The sequence below is a fragment of the Amaranthus tricolor genome, chromosome 12, assembly GCF_026212465.1.
Source record: "Amaranthus tricolor cultivar Red isolate AtriRed21 chromosome 12, ASM2621246v1, whole genome shotgun sequence".
NCBI classification, from domain to species: domain Eukaryota; kingdom Viridiplantae; phylum Streptophyta; class Magnoliopsida; order Caryophyllales; family Amaranthaceae; genus Amaranthus; species Amaranthus tricolor.
The window spans coordinates 16,359,212-16,371,711 of record NC_080058.1 but is presented as its reverse complement, the minus strand read 5'-3'; the positions used below and the strand labels follow the sequence as shown (position 1 = coordinate 16,371,711).

Sequence of the window (12,500 nt, the reverse complement as noted above, 5' to 3'; positions counted from 1 at the left end):
CGAAGGTGATTGCTCTCCACCTTCGTTTCCCGTTGTGACCTTTTTGGTCGTACGGGCACGCCTCTTCGTAATCCAGCCAATTACTAGCTTGGATTTGAAATCTCTGAATCTTTCAGCAACAGCTGAAAGAAACACATTCTTCTAGTCCTCATCGCTCTCGATGTGGAATAGATTCTACAAAAAAAATTATATTTATTACTGTCAATCAAATTAATTTTAAAATGAAACTAAATGAGTAAAAATAGTAAATTTTCTTACCACAATATCATTCCATAGAAAGTTCTTCAAACCCTCTGGAACCTCGTTCCATGCGTGCAATATGGAAAGCTTGCGGATACATAGACCCACTTGTTTTCCATATTGCCTACCAATTTTCCGCAGGGTTGACCCAATGCATTGTATTCCAAATGCATGGGTTCTGTGACTTTGAGGTTTTTCGTAGGACCTCGCCCTTTTCTTTTCTTATTGGTAGTGGGAGCATCCATTGGTGGGGCGTCTTCAGTCTCAAAATCATTGTCAATCGGTGGAGCGTTTTCAGCCATACGCTCGTATCTCACAATTTGGTCCTCTTCGCTGTCATAACTACGATGCTCATTATCCGAGGTCTCAATCTCGGGGACAATTTCGTCTCTGAATAGATGCATTGTATATTAGTACCTGAAAGAGTATGAATAGAAATATATTCGAACATAAGTTAAGTAATATTAAGAATATAACTATGATTTACAATTCTAATACGTTCAACACAATAATATATAACAAATAGTGTTATGTGCAAAGTTTCATGCAAAACAAACCAAGTGCCAAAAAAACTTTAAAAAGCTTTAAATTCATACCTTATGAATCACTTAATTCAAATGTATTCCTTCCGTGTGATCTACACGCATATAACCAACATCTACATCATCTTGATCCACTGATTTTGGATTGATAAAGAGAGGGGAGTCTTCAAAAGCTTCATATTCTTCCTCATCCTCAACATCACCTATACCAAGGATGCTTCTTTTTCCCGGTACAACAATAGACCATTTTTTATCAGACGGGTCTACAATGTAGAATACTTGCTTGGCTTGTGTGGCTAGTATGAATGGCTCCTCACTATCACGCAAACGAGCTAAGTCTACAAGAGTGAATCCACAAGGGTCGTCATTTTTTATGCATCGTCGATTATTATCTACCCCCTTACATTTGAAAAGACCAATTTAGCATCAACCGGCGCTTGATCCTTCGCACTCGCGTAAAATGTAGATGACGCCAAAATAGAAACCCCACTATTCTGTAGATACGATGACTTCTTGTCTTGACCCTCAGACCAAAATGTGAAGCCATTGACATCGTAACCCTCATATTTGTTGACATCATCACGAAGACCAAAAGCTAACCACTTAACAATTTTGGATACACCCTTGAGTTCTTCGCATGTTACTCGATTATGAAACCAATTAATAAACGTCTTGTTATGCAACTGCATCAATGCCCTATCCCCTTTAGAAGAATGTTTTGCGCGCAATATATCAAAATGCTCACTCAAAAAAGGATGAACTTCCGGAATATGATGCAACACATACAAGTGTGCATGTAGAAGGCTTTCTCGAGGAGGTGTGACCGATTTGGAGCCAATTGTTCCTTTTCCCTCAAACCTTCCTTCATGTCTAAAGGTGGGAAGTCCAATAGGCTTTGCAATGGCCAAATACTCGGCTATAAAGTTACTAATCTCATCGCTCACAGTGTCTTGAATCATACTCCCCTCGGGTTGTGCTGGATTCCTCACCTTGTTTTGTAAAACACCCATGTGTCTTTCAAAAGGATAACACCACCTTAAAAAAACTGAACCCAAAAGATTGATCTCACGAATGAGATGGATAATAAGATGAACCATTATGTCAAAGAAAGAAGGTGGAAAATACATCTCAAACTTGCATAAAGTTACAATCACGTCGAGTTGAAGTGCATCAAGTTTAAAGGGATCAAGAACTTTACTACAAATTGTGTTGAAGAACGAACATAGCTCGGTAATAGCATATCTCACATGTTTTGGCAGTATTCCACGGATTGCAATTGGTAAGAACACTTGCATCATTACATGGCAATCGTGAGATTTCATGCTTTCCAACTTCAGCTCACCATTTAGGCTCACAAATCTCTTCATGTTGGATGAGTACCCAGACGGAAACTTAATGCCATACAAACACTCACAAAATGTTTGCTTCTCTGCTTTGGATAATGTGTAGCAAGCTGGAGGCAAATAAACTTTGTCATTACTCATCTTCTTCTTACTGCCACCAACTTCATCAGCTCTATTTCTTTTCTTACTCTCCTTAACATGTGTCCACAACTCCGGACGAAAACCCTTATATTCAAACCAATCTCGCACGGCCCTAATATCCTTTGTCTTACCCGGAATGTTCATGAGAGTCCCGAGTATGGCATCGCATACATTTTTCTCTATATGCATAACGTCAAGACAATGCCTAACCTGTAGATCTCTCCAATATGGAAGGTTCCAAAAGATTGATTCTTTTTTCCATAATCGGTCTTCACCCCCTTGCACTTGCCCCGTTTTACCAAATACAGTGTCAAATCCCTTAACCTGTTCATAAACCTCATAACCGGTCAACGGTCGACGAGCTAAACGGCCCTCAATCTCCCCGTTGAACAGCTTCTTCTTCTTACGATATTGGTGGTCTCGTGGGAGGAACTTTCGATGGTGCATGAATACGTTTTTGCACTTAGGAATCCACGTGGATTCCATGTCATCGATACATATTGGGCATGCTTTCTTCCCTTTGTTCTTATACCTCGATAAGTTGCCATATGCCGGAAAATCATTAACGGTGCATAAAAGCATTGCACGCAAGGTGAACTCATCATTAGCATATGCATCAAACACTGAAACGCCTTCATCCCACATCTTTCTCAAATCCTCAACGAAAGGTGCAAGATACACATCTATGTCATTGCCAGGTTGTTTAGGACCCGAGATAAGAAGCGAAAGTATTATGTACTTACGCCTCATACACAACCAAGGTGGCAAATTATAGATCACTAAAAGTACCAGCCAAGTACTATGTTGAGAACTAAGATTGCCGAATGGGTTCATTCCATCCGTACACAGTCCGAGCCTTAAATTACGAACCTCATCCCCAAAAGTCTTATGCAACCTATCCATACTCTTCCACTCCGAAGAATCAGATGGATGTGTGAGCAAGTGACCTTTCTTCACCCTATCTGTATGCCACCTCAAATTTAACGCATCTTTCTTTATAGAAAACAAGCGCTTGAATCTAGGTATTATTGGAAGATACCACAATACCTTAGCCGGGGGCCCTTTAGCATCCCGAGCCCCTTTACGCTTGTAGCGCGATAACCCACACCTAGGACACTCTTCTAAGTTCTCGTATTCATTCTGATACAACACACAATCATTCGGACACGCATGAATCTTCTGGTACTCTAAGCCGAAAGGACACATGAGCTTTTTGGCATAATATGTCGACTTTGGAAGTTCATTTCCCTCAGGAAGCATCTCACCTAACGCTTCTAATAACATTGGGAAACTAGCGTCACTCCAATTGAACTTTGACTTAATGTTGAAAATTGTCAACACTGCTGTTAGTTTGGTGAACTTTGTACATCAAGGGTACAAAGGCTTTTGAGAAGCCTCTGTCAACAAGTCAAAAACACGAGGACGTTTTCCTAACTCATCCTCGACTCCCTCAATCATCTCATCAACAAGATCCACATCCTCATCGACATTCTCTTCATCTGTCTCATACCCATCAACATGATCTACTACATCCTCATTGACATCGGCCACATTATTGACGTCTTCAACAACACTTTTCTCTTTGTAAACTCCCTCCTCACCATGCCAAACCCAAACATGATATTAAGGCCTAAGCTCACATCGAAGTATGTGCTCCCTAAGGATATCAACACTATCTACCTTTGATACATTGCCACAACTGACACATGGGCAATAAAAACCAACTCCCCCCGTCCTAACTTGATGTTCAACCGCAATACTACAAAATTCTAATACGCCATCAATAAATTCCAACGATTCAATGCTTCCATACATCCAAAAACGATCTTTTGTCATCCTAATTAGAGTGATTAATTGATTCAAAACAAAATTAATACACAACTTTTAAACATATATACTTAACGAACTCTAACTAACCATAAAATTAAGTAATAATCATTCATTTAGCACTAATTAACCCAAATAATAACACAATGTTTTTTAAACTGTCCAAATGATGTTTATTGTAGTAACCATAATTAATATTTATATATATTAACAACATATAAAAACAATAAAAATAAAATCACATTCATAAACTTAGACAACTAATTAACATTCATATCAACAACTCATTCATTTAACTATAAACAACCCTAATTAAACCTAATTTAAAAACTAGAAAAAAATTACGATAAATTTAAAACTTAAAAACCACACACATTCATAAATAAAATGAAGAAATTACTTAAAAATATAACAAAATATGATATATATGTATATATATATATATATATATATATATATATATATATATATATATATATATATATATATATATATATATATATATATATATATATATATATATATATATATATATATATATATATATATATATATATATATATATATATATATATATATATATATATATATATATATATATATATATATATATATATATATATATATATAGAGAGAGAGAGAGAGAGAGAGAGAGAGAGAGAGAGAGAGAGAGAGAGAGAGAGAGAGAGAGAGAGAGAGAAAGAAAATTGTTAAAAACTACATATTCTAATTTTTTTTGCAAAAAACTACCTTAAATGACATAAAAGTTTGCAAAAGACTACCTGATGACGGAAACAGTTAGTTGACCAGCACGTGTCTCACGTGATTCACTTAAGGCATTGATTGTTCTGTTTGAAAACACGATTTTCCCTAATTATTTCCTATTTTCCCTTGAAATCATATAAACCTTAATTCTTTCGCCTTCCCTTTCAACCCCTAAGAACCCTAATTATTTCCCATACTAAATTATAGCTTCTCACACAAAAAACTCGAAGTTCGACAGATGTGCTTGCGGATTTCCTTTTGCACAGAGAATTTCGTGGACTAAGGAAAATCCTTGAAGACGGTTCAACACTTGCAAATTTTTCGATCCTAACATGTATTGGAGGGGATGCAACAAGTTCAAGTGGATTGATGAACCTGAACTGGTTAATTGGCGAAGACAACTGACGAACACACTTGTTGAGGAGAAGCGACATTTATCAACAGAAATCAAGATATTGACTTCAAGGGTTTTTTGCCTGGAACATAAGAAGGAACAAGCAATTTCAGAACTTAAAAGGATAAAGAAGAAATTGATGAACGAGAGAAAGCATGGAAAAGAGATATCAAGCTTTGTATTAGGTTTTTTATTTGGTTTTTTCTTGGTGTTGATTGTACTAATGAAGGTTATGTAACCTTCAAACAATATACCAACATCAGTGTTATGTAATAGTGAGCAGGGATTGTAATTGTTGTTTGAAAGCTTTTGTAAACATGATTATGATGAATGAAGAGGCTAAGTTTCTTCATTACTTTGTTGTAAATTATCTAATATCAACAGATATTCATTACATACAATGCATAAACTAATCATAGTACTTCCATATCCTAACATAAACAAACTAAAGTAGTCAAAAAAAGTTGTTTCATAACCTAACCATAGTACTTCCAACAAAAAAAGTTACAAATTCTTCATTACATACATTGCAACTACATTTTTCTACTTTGATTTTGAGAACTTGAAGATGCTTGGGTTGAAATCACCCTTGGGGCTGCACCTTTTGCTCCTTTCTTGTTGCATCCATACGCCTAAGATTTCTTTCTACCTCCCTTTGATTGAAATGAGGTGGCATCAGTGTTTGCAGGGGCAATAGAACTTGCAGTTGCTATTGGCACCATTGGTGTGGAGCTTTGAGTTGCTGCAGGGGTTGTGCTTGTTGTTGCAGGTGGGGCTGTTGTTGCAGTTGCTGCTGGCACCATTGGTGTGGTGGATGATGAGGACACTGAAATGTTCTTAGGCCTTCCTCCTTTGATTTATCCATGGTGGAAAGGGGTTTGGGAGGGTTTTTTCAATTCGTTTTGTTATGTCTTAGTGTGCCACAATTGCCACACCTCTTTTGCTTATACTCCCTCACCATAGAGCCTTGTTTTTTTCCCATCCTTAGCTTCATCAACCTCTAACCTCCTCTTCCTCTTATTAGGCCTACCAGGCATTTTTCTAAAGGGAGGTGGTAATGGCGTAGGGTTTGTGGAGGTAGGCCACATTTTATGCCCTGGCATTCCATGGAACCTAGGTCCGTATGTCTTGGCATATGTCTTGACATGGTAAGCCTTATGGACAAACTCTATAGACTCCAATTTTCTATGCACAATGCAAGCAATGGCATGCTTGCAAGGGATTCCAATTAGGATCCACCTACCACAATGACAAGTCTTATTTGTCAAGTTCACAACATAAGACCCCTCTCCATCATCAACCTCAAACTCAAAAACATCAACAGGGATAACCCTAACACCATGACATGACTTCTTATTGTTTTTTATTACTTTCACCACAGATGGCATAACAACCCCCTGAAACTTACTCAGCCCCTCCCTCTTAACTGCACTCCTCTGCATTACATACCTCCTAATCCATTACATCAATGGAATTATTGGTTTTCCCCTTACATCCCTAAGCACATTGTTGAATGACTCACAACAATTATTCAATAGCATACCAGATTTGCTCCTATTTGGGAAGGCATTTCTAGACCAATGCTTTGGGGGAATTGCATTTAGGTATTCAAATGCATCTACAGAAATCTTTTTTATTGCATTCATTTCATGATCAAAAGATGATTGTCAAAGAAAACTAATAGTTAATCAAAGAGTATGTGAAATTCAGTGAATGCACTTAAGAAATTAAAGAACATTGATACCTTGTTGAAAGCTTTGGCTGCACTCCAAAAGTGTTGCCTAAATAATTCTCCCACAAACTTTATTTTGAAATTTCCCCAAATATGTCTACAACAAAATATGATCTCAGCATGTGGAACTACTGAATTAAAAGCCTCCAACAGTCCCTGCTAATTAAATCATAACAAACAAATGATTGGCAGCCCTTTTAGAAGTAATTTAGTAAGATTAAACATAAGGATACAACTGTACCTTTTGCCTATCACTGATGAAAGTAACAGACTCTCCCCTTTCTTCAACCTAGCTAGTGGATGATGCAATAGAATTTAAGTCATCATTTAGTAGCTGCAAAAACCATGTCCACGTTCCCTCATTCTCTGTCTCAACAACAGCCCAAGCAACAGGAAAGATGTTGTTGTTTCCATCTTTCCTAACAGCTGTCAACAAGATGTCAGGGAATTCACCCTTCAAATGAGCTCCATCAACTCCTAGAATTGGCCTGCAACCTGCCATAAAACCCTTTTTTCATGCTTGTAGACACACATACATTCTTTGGAAGGGTGGAGGTGGGTTCTCAATACCTATGCACTTGACTATGGTTGTACTACCTGGGTTATAGTTCCTAATAGCCTCTGCATAATCCCACACTCTACCATACTCCTCATTTGCATCTCCAAATATTAAAATCCTTGCAATCCTCTTTGCCATATAACACTTAGAATATTTAACCTCACAGCTTCACCCTTTTTTGAAAGGCCCTCACATCCCAACAAGGATTCTCCCTCCAATCCTCTAAATACTTCTCAACTAAGTACAATGCAGTAACCTTATTATTGTGATGTTGGTGACCACAACTGTAACCGCCTCGAATTATGAAGGCAAACACTAACTGGAATTTAGTATTAATCAAGCGGAAGCTTACTTTTGCCAACACAATTAAGGGGTTACTTAAAGGTCAAACCAATATTCAAGTATAATACTTGAACCAAACCAAAGCAATATAACGGAAGTCTTAACTGTCCAAAATATAGGAAAATTACAACCAAATCGAAATAAGTCCAAAGTTCAAATGACATCTTTAAAATAGTCTAAATCTAAACTAACAGTCTCTCAAATAAATAACGAGATCTAAACAAAGGGGAGTCATATTCCAACTCAGGTTCATCTTCCGCTCGCATATCCATTCTCCGTCGAGGTGCCATAGGGGTTTACTCTAAAAACAAAACCATTGGAAAAACATACAAAGCATAGTATCAGCAAAAAGGCTGAGTATAAACACACTGGTGTCCGTCAAACAAGTTATTGAAACTTTTTTTTTTTTTGAGTAAATTCATTTTGAAATATGCTTTTTCATTTGATAAATCATATTATGATTCAAATCTAGTTCAATGGCTCTATAGTCATTTCAAATTCTCATTTTTCATCATAAATCATAAGATCTCAATGGATCCAAATCAATTTCAAACTCATATCATAAGTTTACATGGGTACTCTGTGAGTCATCCTGTGACTCGTTTGGTAGTCGGTCTACCGTCCGCGACATGTCCGGCAAGTGTAACACAATGGTATTGTGAACAATACGCGCTCAGCATTGGTGAGCCGTTTAATCATGCACACAACATTTGCTGTGGCATATGTACCCGCCATTTAGGCTAAAACATTTTTTTGTACATAATATATATTTTGTAATCTTAATAGCATTTGAAAGTCAAAAATATTAACTTTTTCCATATGATAAACATCTTTTATTTGCACATAGCAAAACATACTTTATTTGCAACTTAGCAAAATCAAATCATAATATTTCCCACATGGGTAAAACATGCTTAGCATAATCATATCATTAAACATAACCTTTGTATTATATTGGGGCATCACTAGCATGTATGGAAATGCATCGTAACAAAAAGTAATTAAAGTTCAATATGATTTTTTTTTTAAGGAAACCACTAAAATGTTTCGTTTCAATCCTTCTCAAAGTAAATATAACTAAAAGGGTTTTGAAATTCATTCAAAACAACTAGAATATGATTCATAAGTCTATAAAATCGTTACGACAGAAGATTTCATAAAACACTATTTTCTTAAATACGAGATAGTTTTGCAGGTATTAAAATCGGTAATTGATTTACAAAGTACATATTAATTCTCCAACAAGGCCCAAATTAATCAAGTCATTATAATACCTTATTTAAAATGAATTTAAGGTTGTCCCATCAGATTATAATTGGCTACGCGAATTTATAACGATCTTACAATTATTTTCGACAATTTGGGTATTTACCGTTATTTAAATGGTGTCTTAAATCCGTAAACTTTATAAACCATCTAATTTAAACTTAATTTATACTATGAGGCAGTAGGTTATTAATATAAATATAATTTTTTTATATAGGTTTATTTTTACCCAAATTTAATTAACAATATTACATTTTTTAATAAATAAACATTTTCTATTAATTTGATAAATTAGTAAATAATCAATAATTTATTTTATAAAATTATACCAAAGTTCCAGAAGTCATATAACATGTTTATTAGGCCATTTGAACTTATAAAACTCATGTATGATGTTTTATTATTTGTATAGACATTTTATCGATAAATAAAATAAAATAGCTTTAAAATTATTTGAGTCCGATTAAAATATTATAAAAAAATTATATGATATTCCAGAAGCTATTTTAAGGAGTATAAAATTTTACATAACCATTAAAAATCATGTGGAGTATTTTTAATAATTAATATCGTTATTTTACCGATAAACCGAATAAAATTTATTTAAATCCATATATGGTCACAAAAATCCATATAAATTTTTTAACATGTATCTACTGATTATATAAGTGTCTCATAAAATTTTCATGTCCAAAAGACGTCATTTAGTATTTATTTTATATTTTACCGTTTTCAAACTTACCGATTATTAATAAACGAGTAAAAATTATTAAGGTCCTTAAATGTCAACGAAATCTTCCCAAACTTTTACCAATTTTACCTACTGTCCATATAAGTATGTGATAAAAATTTCAAGTCCATATGTCTTTGTTTGGTAATTATTTTTTATTTTATCATTTTACAATTTACCGTTAAACAATTTAACGATTATTCAAAAATTATAAAAAAAATTCAAAACTAAATATATTCTGGCCAAATCTTGTTAGAGACATTATAATATGTTTTTATTAATTATTTTTGATGATGAAGAGTTCATCTAATACCATGTTTTATAATAAGAGTATTTAGCACCTTAAAATCAATTAAAATATCAATTTAACGAATAATCTCAACAAAAAGTATCCAAGAAATTTTCTTAACATATGGCTACTGAAAATTTCTCTTAAAATGAATTTAAAATGTTTTCAAATTCATATAATCATTTCCATCACAATAACTTTCACAAAGTAGTGTTAAACATGTCTTTAAACATACAATAATTTATAAAATCAACATGCATGATGCCCACAATAATAATACATGTAATAAATTATTCCATACTCAAATTTATCATTTTCACATCATTTTTCAAGATTTAAGAACTTCACTTTGGGAATTTATTTTTTTTTTTTAAAAAAGAAGTTTATACACAAACTTTCCCAACTTGTTCTTAAATCCTTTAAAAATCACCCCATGTGACATACCTCGACTCCAAGCCTATATAATCATTCCGTAAGCTCCCACGTAAGCTCCTACGCGTTCTTAGAAGTGGTTCTAACTTTGGGTCCTTGCCCTTCAAGTCTCAACTCCAACTCTTCAACTAAACCTATTGCATTTATCCAAAAATCAATAATATTTAATTTACTCCCATCATGGTTATATAATATGCTTGGGTAATAATTAAAAATTTTTTTTTGAACTGTTATGGGTAGTTGCTCAATTTTAAGTTTTTACCTCCAAAGTTTACGTTACTTGTTTCGATTCATAATCATGTTACGAATTAACAAGTTTCTAATCATCGTAGAGATTTTTCAAATTACTACCATCACTAATTAAATTATAATTAGTAACGAACAAATATATAAGAAAAATTAGGCGTTAAAAACGACTAATGAAATCTTCTAATAATACGACTGTTTCAACAACTGTGATCAGGAATATATGTCCTGATCTGAAAAATCTCTTCTTCCTTTAACTTAATTGCATGAACCTTAAAGCTGCACTTCTTCTCTTTCCCACAAACACAGATAAGTATCCTAGCTCTTTCTTTTTTGCAATCAAATCTATTGTAGCAATACACTGTCACCCTAGTACTACCATTGTGCAAGTAAAATAGTTATATCCACTTTCAATGGCATGATACCTCAAAACTTTTCTAAAAACAGAATTGGAAGGGAATTTCAAGCCAAGGGACATATTATTACCTTTGAAGTCAACCTCAGCATTGAAAGGTGGATATGATGTTTTCCCTTCCTTACAGTCCTTCAAAGTCTCTTCATGGTCACTGCATACTTCATCATCACCTTCATTGTAGTAGACATCCCTATTGCTTTCCACAATCACCTCCTTATCCAAAGTCCGCCTATCTTCTTCATCACCAAACCCTACATCATCCAAACAAAAATCTTCATTCTCTGCAAACAAATCAGCATCATCATCATCCTCTGACTCACTCCCAGAACCAGCTCTGTAGTCACTATTTTGTGAAGTCTGTGCACTTGTTGTTTGGGTATTTGGTATTTGTGGAAGTCACTCTCCACATCACCACCAACCTTGTCTCCCACTTCACCCTTATCTATGTCCAAGTCATCGTCCAAATCATCACCCAATATGCACACATCATCATCAATGTCCATGTTATCTGCCACATCTTCTTTAGGCATTTTCTTTTTTGATTTTTTCTTACTGATTTCTTCAACTCTGTCATCACCTCCATGAACAACATAAAGATAGCACCAACCATCAGGTTCAGGGCTTTGAAGGAAATGTGGGATGCTCTTGTCATCCTTGATTTCTAACCTACCTGCAAACATAGTGTAGCCAAGCCTCTTGTACCAAATTCTACCAACATCAGCATAGCCTAGCCCATATCTAATCCAATAAGCCATTTCAAAATAACAAACCTCTTCTACATTTGGGCGCAAGCTAAGTCCTAAATGTTTATATTCAGTTTTGCAGTTTTTGGTAACAAAAAACCCACCAAAATATAAACGAATGTTCACTGGCTTCATCATCTCGTATGTAGAATAATAATGTGTAAAATTTCTACAGTTATGAAATTGCAGTACAAAACATAATGATATTAGATCACAACACATATACAACAATCAGCAAGCATCATTAAATTCAAGCAAATAAAATGCAATCAGAAACCGTAGAAAATAAATTCAATTTTAAAAGGTTTTGAAAAAGAGGAATTTTCCCTTGCTTAGTTACTCACTTGAAATTAACCCTTTCTTCCTTTGATAATCTCCTTTTTTTTCCCAAAAACAAAAAGATTCAACAGAACAACAAGGAATACTTTAAAATCTCAAACGAAAAAAAAAGGAAGAACAAGAGAAGAGAACAGAGGATCGTGATTGCGGAGTAG

The 12,500-nt window shown here is 34.6% G+C and overlaps 1 protein-coding gene across 1 annotated transcript; it reads right to left on the bottom strand.

Moving 5' to 3' along the window:
- Positions 1-6,196: 6,196 nt before the first annotated feature.
- On the bottom strand, positions 6,197-6,898 carry LOC130828635 (uncharacterized). Its single transcript, XM_057694599.1, has 2 exons — positions 6,746-6,898; positions 6,197-6,688 (listed from the first exon to the last, which is right to left on the bottom strand). Exons 1-2 carry the CDS (start codon positions 6,896-6,898, stop codon positions 6,197-6,199), a joined length of 645 nt encoding a protein of 214 aa, XP_057550582.1.
- Positions 6,899-12,500: the final 5,602 nt, after the last annotated feature.